Consider the following 20,369-nt stretch of genomic DNA (forward strand, 5'->3'; position numbering starts at 1 on the left):
AGTCATAGAGTTTAAAGGCAACGCTAGCAGATACTGAGGAGATGGATGGAAACTTCTGACTGTGAAGGAAGTCATAAACATTCTCTCTCATTATTCTGGTGTTTAGCAAATAGAAATAATGTTGGTGATCCCAACCGAGCTAAAGCAGGAAAAGTTTAGTCAAATTAACAAAAAAACTAAATAAATAAATCACGTCTTTTTGTATGATGTATGTCAACTTCTGGTATGTAGACTCAGATGTGGAGACTCAAACACAGACAAGGACTCGACAACAACCAAACGTTTCAAGTATTTTACAGTGAAGTGGTATTTACACCATAGATTATGTACAGTATTTACACAAAAGTTATCAAACGCAGAATAACTAGAACTACACTTCCAATCAAAACAGGAACTGATACTAAGGTCAAAGGTAACAAAGCAGGAACTAAGAGGACCCCTGTAGGCAAGGCAGAGCAACTACAGGTTAGCTTGGTTAGCATGGAATGAATTTACACAATACAGGATGCGAGCATAAACCCTGGACTGGTACCACAGGACTGGGAATGCAAACCAAATACTAACGAAGCAAACACAAATCAGAACAGTTGTGCGGAGCCACAGAAAGTTTGGGAGCTTTCTGACAGAGGACGTGGATTTAGGCTGAGGAGGAGGGCGGCGTGTCAGGAAGCAGAGATGGAGGAGGAGCAGGCACAGGGACCAGCAATGGACGCATCCAGTGGGTTCCAGAGGACGGCTGTCGGGTGAGCAGGGGATGCAGACTGATGGGTTGGAACTGGTTTCTGAGAGCAGCAGGAGGATTTCAACTGGAGTGGAGGACAAGACGGGTTAGTCAGCAGCAGAGCCCGAAACAGGATCCGGATCAGGACCCAGGGCTCACCACCAGAGAGCGGCTTACAGTCAGCATCAGGCTGGTATGTGGTGACAGCTGAGTCGCTGCCTGATCGCTCCAAACCAGCCGCAGGTGGAAACCCTCAGGTGATTATCCAATCACCATACCTGCTCACGCCGCGCACACCTGAGAAGCAGAGAGAGAGGAGAAGAGAGAAGAAAGAGAGAAGAGGGAAAAGAAGGAAAGAGGGAGAGGAGCTGCCTGTAGCCCTGACGGAGGTGGAGGCTTATGCTCAGCAGCCTGTCATGAAAGGTAACAGAAGGTAATTCTTTATTGATCCCCACGCCAGGGCAAAGGGCCTCGCAAGGGTATCAGGGGGCGGAGCCTATCCCAGCTGACTCAGAGTGAAGGCAGGTTCACCTGGACAGGTAACCAGTCTATCACAGGGCTACACTTAGAGACAGACAACCAAGCACACTCACATTCACACCTACGGACAATTTACAATCACCAATTAACCTCAACATGTTTCTGGACTGTGGGAGGAAGCCGGAGAACCCGGAGAGAACCCACGCTGCACGGGGAGAACATGGAGACTCCACGCAGGAAGATCCCGGGTGTCCTCACCGGGACGCCAACCGGGGTGAAGTCACAGATATCTAATTTAAATCTCTGTTTAAAAAACACTGATCAGCTTGAAATATAATGAACTTGTTCTCTCCATCCACTGAACATTAACCTTTTATTATTAAACCCAGATGAATGTGTTTATAGACTGGTTACCTGTCCAGGTGAACCTGCCTTCGCCCTGACTCAGCTGGGATAGGCTCCGCCCCTCTAGTGAGAACTAAGGTGCAGAGATGATGGATGGATGTGTTTGCTCTTCATGTATAAAAGAACGAAGCAGTTCCTTGATGCTGCTGAAAGTTGAACTCTGCCATCGTTGCTGTAAATCATTCTACTTTCTCTTCAGTCTTCTGTTGTGTCGGCAAACTGCACAGGAAGAAGATCTTTGACTGACTGAGATACAGAAATATTCACAAACATTAACACAGAAAACCCCATAAAAACAAACAAAATGTGTCAGAACTTTTTAGAATTTAGCTTCAGTGTGAAACACACCCAACCAGGTAACTGAATAATCACAAACACAAATCAGCTCTTTTTTAGGAACAAACCTGAAAGAAGAAAGAAAACTCACTGATCAACTTTGTCCGTATAGACAGAAATTTAAAAGTGTATTTTTAACCCAAAAACTTGGTCTGAGGATGAAATGAAACTGTTCCTGTGGAGGTCAGGGAACATTAACGTCTGCTCCTACATCTGGATGAACTCATTACCAGAGAACATGTCAGGAGTTCTCGTCTCGGTTTCTTTCTCTCTCTTCATCTCTTCCTTTCGCTCTCTTGCTTCAGCACAGCTCCAAGCTTTCATTCAGTCTTTGTGGATTCACTTCAGTGTTCTGGGACAAGATCAGAACTCAGATACAGACTCAGCAGGAAGTCACTGCCTCGTGTGATCAGTCGATCAGAAACAGTCGTCTTCCTTCTTGAACGCGGCAGTAGTTCAGTAGAACTTCAGTTTCCTCCCAGTAACCAACAGATTTACGTCTGGTCAGTCTGAAGAAAGGAAAAATTACATCTGATTTAGGCTTTAAAAACAAACAGTAGTTTCCTCATTTATGTTCATTCTTCATGACAACAACCAAAATGTTAGAATAACTCTAGTTCTCCACAGAGGCCCTCTTCTGCCTCCTGGTGGCCATGTTCAGAGGGTGGCTGAGGAGACAACTCTGAGTACTGTTTCTGTTTATCCACTGAACAGCTGGATTCTCTGGGTGGTTCCTGAGAGTAGTTCTGCCTGGAGACTCCATAGTTCTTCTGAGGGACTTCAGTGTTCACCTGGTCAGTGATAGAGAAACCTGGAGGAGGATCTCTTGAAGGAACAGCCTTTCTGATCTGAACCAAAGTGGAGTTCTGTTGCTGGACGTTTGTGCTAATTCATTATTCACCATAATGAAAATCATGTTTGAGCACAAGGTGGCTCATAAGTGCACCTGTTCCCAGAGCAGCTGAAGTCAAAGATGGATGATTGGGTTTGTGGTCGTGTCATCAGAACGTCTCAGACACTCAGGTGAAGGGAGGAGCAGGTCTTTAACTAGAATCTGATTTGGCCGTGTGAAGGCCTCCTTTGCAGAAGCAAATGTCAGAAGCTCTGGTCAGAATGTTGTTTGGCCAGTTGTAGCAGCAACCTAAAACCCATTGGTGGACACCGTAGGTGAAGGACAGTGTGAGGATGAAGATGGAGGCCTTTCAGGCATAGTTGGCCTGAGGATGTCCTGAAACAGCAGACATGGACCAGAAACAAAAACTGTATGGAGGCAGTATGAGGAGGCTATACAGAGGGAGTTTAGCAAGTTCTAGCAAACCGTTTGAGGCCTCAGAATGGGAAGTCCGGCCGTGGCGCTGGCTGTGAGAGATTCACTTCAGTTCAGTTTTATTTATATAGCACCAATTCACAACATTTGTGGCGGCTGTGGCTCAGGTGGCAGAGCGGTTGTCCTCCAGTCACAAGGTTGGTGGTTCGATCGCCTCCACAGTTGAGGTGTCCTTGACACTGAACCTGAAGTTGCTCCCGATGGCAGCAGCACCTTTCATGGCAGCTCTGTGACCGTTGGTGTATGAATGTGTGTGAATGGGTGCTGCTGAGGCAGAAACGCGCTAGGTGGGGCGCCGCTACAGCTCACCTGGTGGAGCTGTCCCAGGTGTAGGGCTACAGTCCCAATGTGGAGGTCATGAGTTTGAATCCCGCTCATGGCCCTTTCCCCCATTCTTCTCCCACTTCCCTGTCTCTCTCTCTCACTACTCGATATAAACAACGGCACAAAGCCAAAAAAAAAAAAGAGAAACGCGCTAGGTAAGTGCAGCCCATTTTCACCACCTACAACATATGCCACCTTGCAGCACTTCACAGAGGAAGGGGAAGACCTCATGAATTGAATCCTTTGGCTTCCCTATGAGCAAGCAGTCAGACAGTACCAGGCTCAGGGAAGTCCTGGCCGTGGAACAGTGGGACGCCTCTTTACCCTGTGGAGCTGCTGAGGAGATCGTGGAGTCTGACCTGCCAGTTCACATGTGTTTAGTGGACTTGGAGAAGACCTAAGACTGGAGAACCCTGTGGGGGGTGCTGTGGTAATACGGGACACTGGTGCTACAAACCATTTGGTCCTTGTAAAAGCAAAGTGAGAACCACCCTCATATTCTTGGCACATAGTCAGACACATTTCCGGTGGCTGTTGGACTCCTCCAGGGCTGCCTTTTGTCTCCAGTTCTGTTTGAGATATTCATGCCCAGAATCTCAAGGCAGAACTGGGCTTAGAGATCTTCAGCAGTACTGGGGCCTGATGAGACTCAGCACCTTCCAGACTAAGGTTCTCTGATGGAAACTGATGAATTTGTCCCTCTAGTTTGGAGCGAGTTGTTGCTTCAAGCAAAGGAGTTTGTTGGTTTCTTGATCTCGTTCACAGTGATGGACAGACGGCTGGTGCAGCATCATCAGTCGTGCAAGTGTTGTGTCAGACCATGAAAGCTCCTCATTTACAAGATGCTGAGATACAAGCAGCCACAACAAGGTTCCTCTGTCGAGTGTCTGGGCTCAGCCTGAGAGACGGCGAGGAGCTCGGACATCTGGAAAGTCACTGCTGCTTCAGATTGAAAAGATCCAGCTGAGGTGGTTCAACAGCTGGTCCAGATCCTACTGGGAGTGTTTTCTTTGGAGGTTTTCAGCTGGAAGGAGATGTCAAGGTTGACCCAGAACTCTCTGCAGGGATCACACATCCCATCTGACCTGAAAACATCTGGAGATCAACCATGAAGAGAACAGTGCTGGGAGAGAGAAGGATGGAAGCCTCCTTAGATCACCAGCACGGAGACGAAGGACAGACAGAAGAAGAAGACGAGGAGTCGAAAACCAGGAAAGACACTAAGATTTAGTGTGTGTGTGTGTGGAGTGTGTGTGTGGAGTGTATGTGTGTGGAGTGTGTGTGTGTGTGGAGTGTGTGTGTGGAGTGTATGTGTGTGGAGTGTGTGTGTGTGTGTTGGGACCATTATCAGATTCAACCCTTATGAGGACATTTCTGTAACGTGAGTCTGACTCTCTGTGAGGTCCTGGAGGTCAGAGGCTACCTGCTGTTGTCTTTTCAGTGACTTCCTGCTTCCTGTTTGGACGTCCTGTCATGCAGCTTCTACAAACACACACCTCCGGTCCCTGTAGGACCCACTTCCTGCTCCGCCCTCCGAGCTACCAGTCAGTCAGACAGCTGAGTGTGGATTCAACAGAAACATCCAGGGAACGTTTCTGATACGTCGTAGCAAAGTTTAGTTTCCCTGCAGGTGCCGTGATGATCCTGTTTGTGATTGGTTCACGCCTCAGCATGTTTAGGCTGTAAGTGTAAACATGTCTACTGCCAGAATCCTGAATGAACAAATTCAAACATCTTTTACTCTCAGAAACATTCAGAGTCGACGTCACTTCAACTCCACCAGAGTTCTGAGCAGAACTTTGCTCCACCGTGGAGAGCCGCTCCCTGAACACTTCAGGTTTTGTTGGCACCAAAAACAGAAAACCACTTTGTTTGTTTTGCTTTTGTTCCGTTTTAATGTTCTGGTGGATCACTGAACAAGAGGGAACGGAACGAACATAGAATAGAATGGAACGGAACCAGAACCTGGGGTCTGCACTGTGTATCCAAGATATCTTTAGTTATCTGGAGTCTCCAAACCAAACTGCCTCAGCTCCATGAAGCCATCATATAACCAGCAGGGCGGAGCCGGCAGCAGACGACCAATCACAGACAGGAACAGTAAGTAAAGAACAAATATGAGAACATCGTGAAGCCGACGAGTCGACTCGCTGCAGATCTTCTAAAGCCAACAAGGTTCCAGTGTTTGGTCTGTTTTGGGGTTGAATCCATCCCAGCAGCCTCTCTGCTGTGACATCATGCTGTTGTCCTCCTGTGATTGGCTGCTACGAGGGGAAGCAGAAGGAGCAGCACTCCAGGCAGATCTCCAGGCAGTCGGACGAACCGCAGCAATCCTCCAATATCCCACAATCCAGCACGGCCTGACACGCCTCCTCCGTGCACGCCACCTCTCCCGCCGCCTCCACGCAGCAGCAGCAGCCAACAGCGGCGTCGCAGCAGCTGGCTCCGCCCACTCCACACGCAAGACACTCCCCCACCGCCGAACACATGGACAGCAGCTCACAGAACAGACAGGCCAGGAGGCAGTGGACGCAGCAGTCTGCAGAGATAATCAATCAATCAATCAATCAATCAATCAATCAATCGGTCAGCTGTCGACAAAGGTATTAGTTCAATCAGGTGATCAATTTGTCACTTTGTTCTGAAATTAGACTTTTATTGACTGAAATGAAAGTTCTTTAGTAAAATGAAATCTAAAGTTGGGATTTTATTTTAGAAAATTCTCAGTGATGGATTTAAAAGTTTCTGTCCTGATGTCCTCGTCAGGCCTAAATGTCACTGTTCTGGGCTGCAGGTGGATCAGTGGTTAGCACCGTGGCCTCACAACTAGAAGGTCGCCGGCTGGCGTCCCGGTGAGGACACCCGGGATCTTCCTGCGTGGAGTCTCCATGTTCTCCCCGTGCAGCGTGGGTTCTCTCCGGGTTCTCCGGCTTCCTCCCACAGTCCAGAAACATGCTGAGGTTAATTGGTGATTGTAAATTGTCCGTAGGTGTGAATGTGAGTGTGCTTGGTGGTCTGTCTCTAAGTGTAGCCCTGTGATAGACTGGTTACCTGTCCAGGGTTTGTCTATCCATCCATCCATCCATCCATCCATCCATCCATCCATCCATCCATCCATGTTGTCTGGTCTTTACTGTGTTTGAAGCAGCAATTTGTTCTGATCGACTCTAACACTTTAAAGTTCAGCCTCTAGCTGAGCTGTTTGTGGTGGAAACCAGAGCAGCTGAAGGACTGGGCGGACTGGGCGGACTGGGCGTGTCCCTGTGTGCTCTGCAGAGATAACAAACCGTCCTGCTGTCGACTGATAAGCTCTGCAGGAGGTCCGAGTGTTTCTGTTCAGCAGTTCGAGGCAGTGTGACAGCTCTCTGCTGGGTCACAGCATCCTCATCGACGGGTTCATGTGCTCATCGAGGAAAGTGAAACAATGAAGGATGGCTGTGGCCAATAGGAGCAGAGACTGCACCCATGGCAACGAGGAAAACCCACAAACTGTTTCTGTTCTTAGAGACACAAGTGGACCCTTAAAATGTCATTTGGACCTTGGTGGGTCTAAGGACCAAACACACTTTTCAGAACCTCAAAAACCTCCACAAAGACATGTAGACCATGAAAAACCCAGCTCAGTGACCTCTGGAATGTCTTCCAGACCCCTAAATGTGCTCAAAGACCTGAAGAACCTTCCTGAAAAACTCTGGAGAACATCTAGGCACTGGAAACCTGCTTAGGTTTTGTCAGACCTCCTTAAAATTCTCTAGAACCTCAGCAGCAGAACTATGGAGCTGATTGGCTCACCGTCCCCAGCGACCTCTTTAATGTGGGCGGCGTCAGTCTTAAAGGAGGCGTGGCTTTTAGTGGAAGATAGCCGCTTCTGATTGGTGCTCTGACTAGGATGTCTGCTACAGGTGGATGAAGGAGGAGGAGGAGGAGGAGGAGGAGGACAGGCGGGTGAAGATGGAGGAACACAGACAGGAGACGCTGATGATCCGTCCACACCTGAGACAACAGATGACAGCACTGATGACGTCAGAGATACATTCAGGTTATTCAGGTACATTCAGGTGTGTCACCTCTCTGTTTGCAGAGCTCACAGGTGGGCGGGGCAGGCAGGAGTCGAGAAATGTCATTGGTGCAGGAGCTGTCTGTCAAAGAGTCGTTACTGCTGTCAGAATCGTCCGACCTATGAGAGACAGGGGGCGGAGCCTCCTCTGCAAGAAGAACAGAAACAGGATGGCGTCGCTGGTTGTCCATCAACAGAACGTTTCAACACCAAAAGCAGCGACGGGTCGATCGGACCGGCGTTTATAATCCAGGTGACTCTGTCAAAATGAAATCCTGCATTCATCACTCGGTGCCTAAAATCAGTTTATTCATCACCTCATGAATCGTGGAAGTGTTAGAAAGAAAGAAAACGTGACCAGGAACCCACATCAGGCTGTGTTCAGCGCTCATCGCTCAAGCGGTTGCTTAGCAACACCGACTGTTTACCCTGTTTACCTGCCAGCGTGAGCTACATCCGATCGATGGACCAGGTAGATGCTCCGACTGAGAGAAAACATTATTATTAAAGCTTGAAGTGATGCTGTGGAGCCGGTACCGGCGGGTCAGGAGGACACTGGACCTGCAGGAGCTGTGATGTGAAGGTTCTGGTTCAGGATCTAAAACAGGTTTTTATCTATAACTTCAGGTTCTTCTTGGACATGATTGCAATGATCCAAACGTGTCAAGCATCTGTCTGCTGGAGGGGCTCGTGTGTCATGAAACAGTCTGTTAAACAATAAATGTGAAACTAAAACCTCACTGCTGGATGAAACTGTGTTAAACTGGTTAAACTGTGTAAACTGGTTAAACTGGTTAGCCACACCTGCCTGAGCTGCAGTGGCTCTGTGGCTCCTACAGGGTTTCCCACCCTCACCTGTCCTCACCTGTCTGGCCTCATTCTTTCACTGTCTTGTCACATCGTGTCATCACTCACCTGCACTTTTTGTCTCACCTGTGCCGTGATGCAGGAGCGTCCCATTGGCTGTTGGCTGGCTGACGATGCATTCTGATTGGTCAGGGTCCTTGTTGGCCCCGCCCTCAGTGACGTCAGAGACACTGCAGTCTGATGTCACTTCCATTCGTCAGTCTGATCGATCAGGAAATGATCAATAAATGAACAGTTCTGCTTTCACTGCAGTTTGAATAAATCAGCAGCAGAAACAGAAAAACTCCAACATGTGCAACGAACAGCGAGATGTGGTCCGCAGCATTCTGACCAGCTGGTTACACTGGTTAGACTGGTTACACTGGTTACACAGGTTACACTGGTTACACTGGTTACACTGGTTACACTGGTTAAAATGGTTGAACTGGTTATACTAGTTGAACCCAGTTACACTGGTAAACTGGTTGAACTGGTTAAGCTGTGTTAACTGGTTAAACTGGTTACATTGGTTAAACTGGTTAAACTGGTTACACTGGTTAAAATGGTTGAACTGGTTACACTGGTGAAATTGTTCATCAGGTTAAACTGGTAAACAGGTTAAACAGGTTAAACAGGTTAAACTGGTTAAACTGGTTAAACTGGCAGCCTATTACACAACATGTTGTATCAGTAACGACACTCCAACACACACACGTGATGCTGTCAGGACTTTAGCTACCAGCCTGTGAGGACATTTTTCTAATAATTTCACATCAGTGAGACTTTAATGCAGGAATTTCACTTTAAACTGTGTTTTTTAAACTTAGACTGAAAATTTATTCAAGAACTGAAACAGAAACAGAAAAAGCAGCAGTTAAACATTAAACATGTGATGAAAGCAGAAAACAGAAGTTCTCTCACCTGAAGCTTCGTTCTGTCTGAACCATCTGATCATCTGCTGCAGCCACACACAGCCACCAAGAGCTCCGCCTCTTCCTATACACACACACACACACACACACACAGTAACACACACACACACACAGTAACACACACACACACAGTAACACACACACACACAGTAACACACACACCTGGTGACCATCTGTCACATGACTTTATGGACTGTCATCGATGTTGAGACGACTGATGACTGACTTGATGAAGTCAGAGCGGGTCTGAACATCAGGGTCCGATATGAGCAGAACAGGCCAATCAGACGTACTGATCACAAGGAGAACAGGTTCTGATCGCTGAGACTTCTGACATCGTTTTGTTTGGTATCAGTTTGGTTTCCCGATGTCATGGTGACATTGTTAGAATGTTCTCAGGTGGTTCCAGATGTTGTAGAACCTGCTGAAAGTGGTTTGGTGCTGCCACCTGCTGGACACCCTGCATTACACATGGATTTATTGTTCAGAACCAGCGAGTCCAAAGTGTTTCAGTGATTCCTGAAATCAGTAAATGTTTGACAGAAGCTTCAGATTGTTCAGCTTACAGCCACATTTTGAATAAACTGAGCTGAAGCTCACAGAACCAGAACCCAGAGACAGGAAGGTTGTACAGGTCCAGGTTCTGTCTCCAGCTGTGCAACTCCCAGATGTTCAGCATCAGCTCTCACGTCTTCATATCTCCTTTTGGTTGTTTTTAAACGTCTTAGCTGCCATGTTGTTTGTTTGTGTGGAAGCTTGTCGACCCATTTTGGTCGTTTTGCATAATTTAGAACAGAACTACTTTATGAACGTCCAGGGGATGCGGTTGTTCCAGCACACGGACACAGTTACCACCACCACAAATACATATAAGTAAGAAAGATCAGCAATAAGAAAATATAAAATCCAGAATGTACAATAAGTGTAATACGTCAAAGTAGAAAAGTCCTGAGTGAGATGATGTGCAACAACACAGGTCCAGCAGAACTGTATAAAAGGCAGAGAGGGCTGCGAGCTGGACAGGGTGACTGCGAACCTGAACCTAACCTAACCCTAACCCTAACGTAACCTAAAGTAACCTAAACTAACCTAACCTAACCACACCTAAGCTGTCCAGGAATGGTGATTTTTGGCTCTGTGATTTTGTTGTCCTCCAGGTGTCCACCAGAGGGCGTTCTGGAGGAACTCTTACTTGACTGATTCCCTGAAGGTGCGTGAGCTACACACCTGCAATTCATTTGGGTCGTCACCACCTGTATAAGAGGAGCTCTCACCACTCACTCTTTGCCTGAGTGTTGCCCTACATGGCGACTTCTAGCCACCACCCGAGTGTTCCCTTCATGTTTCCCTCATGCTTCCTCCGTGCTTCCTCCGATCCTCCCTTCATGCCTCTTTCCGAGTGTCAGTGAAACCGCCTTTCCTTCGTTGAGGATTCTTCCCGTGTTCCTGCTCCTCGTCTGTGTTTCCACCTGCACCAAGCCCGAGTCTTCTCCGTGACTTCTTGGACAATCTGCTCACTACCGGTAACACCCTCGCCTTGTTTTTGCAATCCCATCATTTTCACCTCAGTATCTGCAATAAACCTCATTTTTCCTAACTCCACGCCTCCTGAGTGTCATTCTGCATTTGGGTCAACCTGCCTAGTTATCTGTGACAGAAACCCAACCCAACCCAACCTAACCCTAACCTAAAGTAACCTAACCTAACCTAAACCTAACCTAACCTAAACCTAACCTAACCTTAACCCCACCCTAATCCCTTCCCCTAACCCAGGGGTGGTCAACCCGCGGCTCCAGAGCTGCATGTGGCCCTTTCATCCCTCTGCTGCAGCTCCTTGTGGCTTTGGAAAATAAATGAGTGTTTTAATTTAAATGTATTTTATTTTAGCTCGTTAGTTTTTTAAATATAATTCTAAATTTGAAGATTTTTGTGAACTTGTAACATTAAAATAAAACGTGTTTAATTTTTTTGTTGCTCAAAATATGCGTCACAACCGCTGATGTGCGACACCCGCCGGCACGCGCAGTGTTACCAACTGGATAACGTTCTCGCTAAATCTGGCAACTTTCCAAATCCTCTTGGCGACTTCTTTTTTTTTTTTTTGCCAAAAGCGACTAGCGACAAATCCAGCCACTCTTTCTGGTGTTACTAGAGACTCTTTCTGGTGTTACTAGAGACTCTTCTGGTGTTTTGGAGATTCTGAGGTGAAAACTGGTATCGTTGTGCTGTTCCTGTCCTCAGCGAGCAGCGGTGCTGCCGTGAGCTCCTCTGTCACAAAGAGCTCACAGGCGGTCAGCAGTCTGGTCAGCAGTCCAGCTGCAGGCAGCAGGACAACCAGACGCTGGTTTACTTTGCTGCAGGTGGATAATTTAAGATCAGCTTTTTATTTCATGTATACGAGGAGGACACAAATAGACGTTTAATATTTTATTTGACAGTAACCTTCAACCCAGCGTCTTTTTTTTTTTTTTTGAGTTAAACATTTTTTTATTACAGAAATAAAATTTCGTTTTCTCTGTAGCAGTTCACTGATTTCATAAATGCAACACACTGTAGTTTTTTACACATAGCATAAAGGTAAAAACAATTTATGCAGTATTATCTTCATTTTAGATGTCAAACGGGTTTTGCGGCTCCTGGTCTTTTCTTTCCTGTGGGAAACGGGTCCAAATGGCTCTTTGAGTGTTGAAGGTTGCCGACCCCTTCCCCTAACCCTATCCCTATCCTTAAACCTTACCCTTTCCCTGGACCATTCTGCCCCCCTCCATTCACCCCCATTTGGGTGGGAAGTCAAATAAAAAAATAATTGATTAACTACTTAATTACTTAATTGTTACATTAACAAAAAAATAATGACTGGTGTAAATTAGTTTTCTAAAACAAAAAAATAAATAAAAACAAACAAATTTAAAATGTAAATTATAAACAATAAACAGTAATTGAGTAAGTTCATAAGGGTTAAAAAGACCATTTAGATAAAGTGCATAGAAGTTAAAAGCATAAATAAGTTCCAACCAGTGTTCTGGGTTTTCCTTCTAGTTATTTCATTGTAAGGTACCAGAGGGTAGAACCAGAGGGTAGAACCAGAGGGTTAGGATCTCCAGCAGGCCTCCAGCCTGAAGGAGACACTTTTACTGTCAAAACGTCGCGATTGGAGGCTTTGTTGATTAAAAAATTAACTACGCTGCTTTCTCAGTTGATTAAAAACATTTTTTGGTTTATTTCATTTTATCTACAATCTCATGAAGCCAGAGAGGCACCATGTACAGCGCTGCTGCTCCCTTAGTTGTTTGTTTTTGGGTTTTTAAAAATAAAATTAAGGACAATGTCCGATTGGACAACGGTCCGCTACGGCCGGTACCGGGACGATCGCGGGGGCCGACCGACAGCGGTTCTTCTTTGGGGGAAGGGGGAGACAGGACCGGGGGAAGGACCCAGCATTCCCTGCCCCTCACAAAAAATGGGGGGGGGGGACCCCTCACCTAACCGAACCTGACCCGGTAACGGGTGGTGGGTCCAATCAGGCAGAGCAGGCAAAGGACGAGGTCGTAACAAGACAGACTGTGACTGTGGGAACGCTGGGACGAGGACTGTGATGAGGGGAGATGGGGACCAGGTGAGGGAGAGCCGTCAGGGAGCAGGTGTGACCAGACAGGTGCAGGAAGTAAAGTGGGACAGAGACAACCGGTTAGTGATTTCAAAATAAAACAGGAAAGACAAGACATAAAATGTGCACACAAAACAGGAACTTGACGGCCCCTTTAGAGGGTCGCCCCTGCCTCCCCGCATGGTGTTGGGGGGGTTCCTAATCCTGACCCTGATGGGCTGGACACAGTTCTATTAGTTCTATCTGTATGTGTGGACCAGCCGGCGGAGGAGCTGCTCCTGAATCCAGGATGGAGTCCTCCTGTGGTTGCTCTGCATCTCTTCTTTGAGCTGCTCTTTGACGCCCTGAATCGGGTTCATCTGATTTCACCGCAGCTTTTATTCGTTGCAGTGAGACTTCCGGTCAGCAGGTGGCGTCACTCAGCTTCACCCTCCACTTGTTTCCCGCCGTCAGAACCAGAGAAGAAAAAGAAGCTGCAGCGGAAACAAAGAGATTTCTGCAGATTTCTGTGAAGATGAAAAACGGAGCGATGCGCTGCTGATCGATCGCACTGATCAGCTGATCGATCCGGAAGCCTGAGTCCTGCTGAGTCTGCTGTGGAGCCGATCGGCACCTCATGGTGAGTCAGTTTGATCCTCAGTGATGATGGAGGAAAGTAACGGAGCAGCTGCGCGCATCTGCAGCAAACAGCTAAAACAAGCAGGAAAGTAAACGGAGTCTGGTTTCACTGTGTAAAAACCAACCGGCGGACCAGCGTCCAGGTAAAGAGCTGCAGAAATATAAAGGCTACAGACTTCAGTCACGTTACAGTGTTCAGTGCAGAACTGGTGAAATAGGTTCTACAGGCCCAGGTTCTAGACGAGCTCTGCACTGGTCTGTGTTGGCAGTTCTTGTCAGACCAACACAACAGTGGAAGGAAGGAGAACAGTGTCGAAACAGATCCTGGCTCTGAGTTCTGCACATTGTTCTGAGGTGAACTGAGGCTGAAATAAGAAGCGAGATTAACATCTACCAAGTGTGTTTAGCTTAAAGTCAGAGTTTTCAGTGTCATGAAGGTGTCTCATTTGTAACCTGCTACATCTCCATGGTAACTGATGCTGTGGAGCTAGGTCTCCATGGTAACTGATGCTAACCTGGTCCAGGTTGTGCTCAGCGTCTCCCTTTAACTGGTTCCTGATGATGATGTTTCTCTGTGAACTTGCTGATCTGTACGTTACTGAAACACTGAATTGAGCAGTTACAGCAGCACACGCTGGATGGTGAACAAAGAAAGCTGATTAACACCTTCTGACATCTCTGACTGGAGTTTAGGTTTAGTTGAGCCGACTAACACAAAGAAAGTCTGGATTTGTTGGACCTACTTCCTGGTTCAGACCTCAGATCCTCTGAAACAGATCCTGAGCTTCCTTTAGCACAGGTTCTGAACTGTAGAGTCTCTGGATGAGTCTAGTCCACGTTCATTCAGTGATTTTGTCTTGATTCTAGGTCAGGTTCTAGACTCCAGAACCTGCTTTGAGAGAGGCTGTTTGTTTGTTTGTTGTTTGTCAGTCAGAGGCTGCAGCAGCTGAGCGGCCAGAGGATGAAGATGGAGGAGGAGGAGGAGGAGGAGGAGGAGGAGAAGGTGTTACCATGGAAACACCCAACGCTCCTGTTTATTGCATCTGCAGGAAACCAGACATCAATTGTTTCATGATGTAACTCACTTTGTTTACCTGTGAGTAGTAAACAAACAAACACAGCAGCTGACACTCACAGATCTGTCTGTCTGTCCATCAGAGGCTGCGACAGCTGCACTGAGTGGTTTCATGGTGATTGTATTGGAGTTTCTGAGAAAGCAGCCAAAGCCATCAGAGTTTGGTACTGTCCGTCCTGCAGAGGTAGGTTCAACCAAAACACACTTTCTGAATATTAGCTGTGTGCTAGCTGTTAGCAAAATGTTATCTGTTAGCACAGTGTTAGCTGTGTGTTAGCTAGTAGCAAAATGTTTGTTGTTAGTCGAGTCTTAGCCACAGTTCTACAATTCTACGGTTCATTCACAGCAGATGCTTTTATCCAAAGCAACGTACATCTGAGAGCAGATACAGCATTGGATCCAGTCAGGAGAAAACAATCTAGATACGTTTCATAGAACAAGTTCAGTGTGATCGGACCTTGGTGCCTGCAGGCAGAGCCGGAGGAAACAGGAAAAGTAGTTTTTTTCTTCTTCTTTGTCCTCACTCTGTCAGGTGCTGAGGTGCTGAGTGAAGAGCTGCTCTTCAGTCAGTACTTACAGACTGAGAGGGAGTCAGCAGGTTGAACAGTTTGGTAACTGGTTCCACCACCAGAACCACAGAGGAGGAGAGTCCAGCTACCGACCTGGAACTGTTGTGGTGGTTGGACCAGGAGGTTCTGGTTGGTCCAGTGAGTGAGCAGAGGGAGTGTAGACCTGAAGGAGAGAGTTCAGGTTGGAGGGAGATGTTCTCTCTGTGGTTCTGTAAGCACGTGTCAGGGTTTGGATTTGAAGCGTCTGGAAGTCAGTGAAGCAATCAGAACAGTGACGTGCTGCTGTGCTCTGGATCATCTGCAGAGGTGTGCTGTGTGTTTACTGTTAGCTATGTGTTAGCTGTTAGCTGTGTGGTAGCTGTTAGCACAGTGTTAGCTGTTAGCACAGTGTTAGCTGTTAGCACAGTGTTACCTGCGTGTTAGCTATTAGCAGACTGTTAGCTGTGTGTTAGCAGACTGTTGGCTGTGTGGTAGCAGAGTGTTAGCTGTTAGCAAAGTGTTAGCTGTTAGCAAAGTGTTTGCAACCAGGTGGCAAAAGGTAAAATTACCATGAATGCTATTAAATGGATCAATCCACTGCTGAAAATAGTCCAACACAAATGGAGGACAACAAGCTGTTTTATACCTGCTTTATAGAAAACATACGTTATAGTCACATGAAAATATACATTACACACCTATGAAAACATGTCGTGTTTTTTAGCAGTTAGCTGTTTTTTATCAGTTAGCGTTGTGTCGTCTGCAGACAAAGATCCGTCTCTGGAGATTAAATACCGCCTGAAGAAGACAAGAGAGAAGGAGGATAAGGAGGCGGAGCCAGAAAGAGATGACAAAACTGATGGAGATGAAAGCTCCACCCCCCAGCCCAGGATTGACAGGAGGCGGGGATCACAGGTAACCAGGCAACTGCACTGAGAGAGGCGGGGCTTACCAACCCGTTCATCTCTGTTTACATGCAGCTGTGTTTGTGTTTATCGATCTTGTTTTTGTTTATCGCTGCTATTTTTGTTTACCAGTGTTGTTTCTGTTGATCAGTGTTGTTTTTGTTCTGCAGATCAAGCGTTCGGCCCGAATGTGTGGAGAATGTGACGCCTGTCTGAGGACGGAGGACTGCGCTCAGTGCGACTTCTGCAAAGACATGAAGAAATTTGGAGGTCCGAACAAGATCAGACAGAAGTGTCGGTTGAGGCAGTGCGAGGTCCGAGCCCGGGTACGTAGTCGTGTGATCGATCTGCTGTGCATCAGCAGTTAAACAGTGTTTAAGATGAGTTGAGATCATCATCATGAGTTCTGGTTGAAGGTCATCAGTCTCCAGTAGAGTCTTTATCATGGTGCCTGATGCTAGCTGCACTCCTATAATGACCTCTGCTGGCCTACATTCATACAGATTCCCAGAGTCTGAGTGACCGTCGGTAGTTTTAGCTAATTAACAATACTTTTCTGACATCACGTCCCCAGAACTCCATCTTTTGCCTTTTTGGTTAATGTATATTTAATCGGCAAAATAATAATGGTAATTACTCATTAGCATCCCTAGTGGCCACCAGGAGGTAGTGTGTGATAGTTGCAGTAAGTGTGGAGACCTTGAAGCTAATGCACTAATGATACAGCAGCCGATACATCTGAAAGCTGATCAGTAACTCCTGGTATCAGCTGCTGACGGTCATCTGCAGGACAGCTGCTGGTTTTGGTGGATCATTGTGGTCCACAGTCTTGTTTCAGAACCTCACTGGACTCATTAGAAGCAGAATTTTGAATATGGAAACAGAAGGCAGAGGGAGCTGCCTGAATGAGTGACCAACATCAGGCTTCTGGTCTGCATCCGCTGAGTCTGACTGTTGGTTCGTGTACGCGAGGCGTCGGACTTGGTAGATGAGTGACAGCTGCTCTCCAACAGAAAGACTTTACAGGCTCTGCCCTCCACACCTGCACCTGATTGGACCAATGAATCACTGCTCGGATGTCCCATAGATATGTATAATAAGAACAAAATTAGAATTAGAATAATTAGAATTTGAATTTGAATAAAACTTTATTGATCCCTTCGGGGGCTGCAAGGTGGGGCAGTTGGTAGCACTGTTGCCTCGCAGCAAGAAGGTTGCTGGTTCGCATCCCGGTGGGAGCACCGGAGTGCCTGAAGTCTCCATGTTCTCCCCGTGCAGCGTGGGTTCTCTCCGGGTTCTCCGGCTTCCTCCCACAGTCCACAAACATGCTGAGGTTAATTGGTGATTGTAAATTGTCCGTAGGTGTGAATGTGAGTGTGCTTGGTTGTCTGTCTCTAAGTGTAGCCCTGTGATAGACTGGTTACCTGTCCAGGTGAACCTGCCTTCACCCTGAGTCAGCTGGGATAGACTCCGCCCCCCCGCAACCCTAATGAGGATTAAGCGGTGTATAGAAAATGGATGGATGGATGATCCCTTCGGTACAAGACCTCAGGGAAATTGCTACACCAGAAAAAAACAACACAACACCAACATAAAGTCAGCAACAACAACAGCAACAATAATAACAATAATGGTAATAATAACATATTAACAGTATACAATATACAGATAGAGTAACATATTGCACACAGTCTGGGGATAGAGCGTGATGTTCTATCTCACCCCGATGTCCTCACTCCTCACTCCTCACTCCTCACCCCTCGCTCCCACCTCTCCCCGCTTGCTGCTCCTCCCCCTCCCCCTGAGCTCAGAGTTGAACAGTTTGATGGCTCAGGGGACAAAGGAGTTCTTGTTCAATAAAGGTTAGATGTCTCGTCCGCGCTGTCGGCCAATGGAATCGCACGGCCACACTGGCGGCCATCTTGGCTCGGTGCGCTCGCTCATCCATAACATTGTGTTGTAGAGGTGCATGGACTTTTTAAACAACCAGAACTTGCTCAGTTTTCTACCGATTTCCAAACGATTTGGTTTGTTCTAAACGTCAGAGGTGTAGTTATAACTCTGCACTGATGGATAATGATGGTACACTCTCACGGTCAGCAACAATTAGTATTTTAATTATTGTGTAATTGTATTGTATTTTTGTCATTTGAACTGTAGCCACATTTGTAAGAAACCAAACCGTTTGTAAATCTGTCAGATTCCAGCGAGATCAGAGTATTTATGTTTGTGCAGATCCCTCACCTTCCTTCACGTACCACAGGTTCCACCAAAGAGCTTCATCGTGGCAAGATGGCTGAAGGGTGATGCTGTTCGAAATGCCACCTTAAGACGCCTTTATTATACATATCTATGAGATGTCCTGGATTTGAGACCAGGATGATGACTCATTTGGCATCTGGGTTATAAAACAGTTCGTCCAAATGTTACTGAAAACATCTGAGGACGGAAATCAGCTGCTGAGGCTGTTTTCATTTGACGTTAAACTGTTAACCAGTTAACCAGCTACATGTGTTAAACTGTTAACCAGCTACTGTTGTTAAACTGTTAACTACTTAACTAGCTACATGTGTTAAACTGTTAACCAGTTAACCAGCTACTGTTCTCAAACTGTTAACCAGTTAACCAACTACATGTACTAAACTGTTGACCAGTTAATGAGCTACTGTTGCTAGCCATTCTATAACCTGTTTACTGTGACCTCGGTCTTTCACCTCATGTTGCAGAAGATGCTTCGCGTCAGAGACGAGGAACTGAGTCGGAGTGGTGGCAGGGGGCGTGGCCTGTCCAGGAGAGGGGCGGGGCATCAGACAGAGGAGGAGGACGAGGAGGACGATGAGGAAGGCTTCAGCGAGAGTGAGCTGGAGCTGTACGAGCAGTACAAGGCAGCCGGATACAGAGACCTGGTCTGTTTTTCTACCAGTCAGCAGCTAGACACCAGGTCTGTATGTCGACCAATCAGCTGCCAGGTGGCTAAAATGTGTCCCTGTTGCAGGTGTGGCACAGTGAGGAGGAGGAGGAGGAGGAGGAGACAGAGTCTCTGAGAAAGAAGGCTGTTAAGGTGAAGCATGTGAAGCGGCGAGACAAGAAGCCAGAGAAGAAGGTGAGGCGATCAGTTCAAGTGACCAATGATGTCGGCGGTGATGTCACGAAGATCTGTCCTCCACAGAAGTCTGTCACTGCTCCCCGAGAGGAGGTGAAGCCACGGCGCCATAAGGTGAAGCAGCGCCACAGGGAGCGCGTGCGGCACAGCGAGCGAGCAGAGGGCGGGGCCAAAGACATGGGCGGAGCTCTGAGACAGTGTCTCGGGCCGGGCTGTGTCCAACCGGCGAGGACAAACTCCAAGTACTGCTCAGAGGACTGCGGCATGAAGCTCGCTGCCAAGTGAGTGAGACAACACCTGGAGGACGGAGACACAGGTGAAGGAGAGGCGTCTGATTACACCCGTCTGTCTGTCTGTCTGTCCCTTAGTCGTATCTATGAGATCCTTCCTCAGAGGATCCAGCAGTGGCAGCAGAGTCCCTGCGTTGCTGAGGAGATGGGACGAAGACAGTTGGAGCGAATCAGAAGAGAGCAGCAGGCGGCGAGACTCCGCCTCACAATGATGGAGAAGCGTTTCCACGAACTTGAAGGAATCATCGCCAATGCCAAACTGCAGCAGGTCCAACAACATGAGGAGGTAGGAGACGCTGAGAGACGTCGGGAGATGCACAGAGATGCTTGACATTGATTCATATTCACGTTGTCTTTGGTCTGTCTGTCCTGCAGGTGGCTGAAGGCGACGGGGATGACACTGACCTCCAGATCTTCTGTGTCTCCTGCAGCCATCCCGTCAACCCAAAGGTGGCGCTGCGACACATGGAGAGGTGCTACGCTAAGGTCAGACTCTGGCGAGTGTTTGGTTTCTGTTGGAGACACGATGATCAGAGATGTATATGAATTTATCACCGAAACCCCAGTCGGTTCACTTCCATCGATCTGATATGTTCAGCAGCAAGTAACAGACTGAAGCAGAGTCTTAGAGTTCTCCTGTGACGAGGAGCTCAACGGTAGGCCCTGTCCGGTGTAAGGCCCTGTCCGGTGTAAGGCCCCTTCTGGTGTAAGGCCCTGGCCGGTGTAAGGCCCTGTCCGGTGTAAGGCCCTGTCCGGTGTAAGGCCCTGTCCGGTGTAGGGCCCTGTCCGGTGTAC

General features: G+C 47.4%; 2 protein-coding genes across 2 annotated transcripts in view; one reads left to right on the forward strand and one right to left on the reverse strand.

Annotated features, from left to right (window-relative positions):
• Positions 1-277: 277 nt before the first annotated feature.
• On the reverse strand, positions 278-9,501 carry LOC103367255 (keratin-associated protein 10-6). Its single transcript, XM_008295234.1, has 7 exons — positions 9,418-9,501; positions 8,584-8,718; positions 7,661-7,798; positions 7,386-7,586; positions 5,017-6,132; positions 1,616-2,451; positions 278-806 (listed from the first exon to the last, which is right to left on the reverse strand). The coding sequence occupies exons 2-5, from the start codon at positions 8,708-8,710 to the stop codon at positions 5,858-5,860; spliced, it is 741 nt and encodes a 246-aa protein (XP_008293456.1). The 5' UTR covers positions 8,711-8,718; positions 9,418-9,501; the 3' UTR covers positions 278-806; positions 1,616-2,451; positions 5,017-5,857.
• Positions 9,502-14,642: 5,141 nt separating this feature from the next.
• Positions 14,643-20,369, forward strand: part of LOC103367267 (CXXC-type zinc finger protein 1-like) — a 16,200-nt gene continuing 10,473 nt past the window's right edge. Inside the window, exons 1-9 of the mRNA XM_008295247.1 lie at positions 14,643-14,729; positions 14,812-14,912; positions 16,043-16,191; positions 16,352-16,507; positions 18,908-19,087; positions 19,177-19,284; positions 19,354-19,565; positions 19,653-19,860; positions 19,950-20,060. Of these exons, the coding sequence (XP_008293469.1) occupies positions 14,665-14,729; positions 14,812-14,912; positions 16,043-16,191; positions 16,352-16,507; positions 18,908-19,087; positions 19,177-19,284; positions 19,354-19,565; positions 19,653-19,860; positions 19,950-20,060 (1,290 nt within the window). The 5' untranslated portion in view covers positions 14,643-14,664. The remainder of the gene's footprint in view (positions 14,730-14,811; positions 14,913-16,042; positions 16,192-16,351; positions 16,508-18,907; positions 19,088-19,176; positions 19,285-19,353; positions 19,566-19,652; positions 19,861-19,949; positions 20,061-20,369) is intronic.

This window comes from Stegastes partitus, unplaced genomic scaffold, assembly GCF_000690725.1.
Source record: "Stegastes partitus isolate 25-593 unplaced genomic scaffold, Stegastes_partitus-1.0.2 Scaffold1033, whole genome shotgun sequence".
NCBI lineage: Eukaryota > Metazoa > Chordata > Actinopteri > Pomacentridae > Stegastes > Stegastes partitus.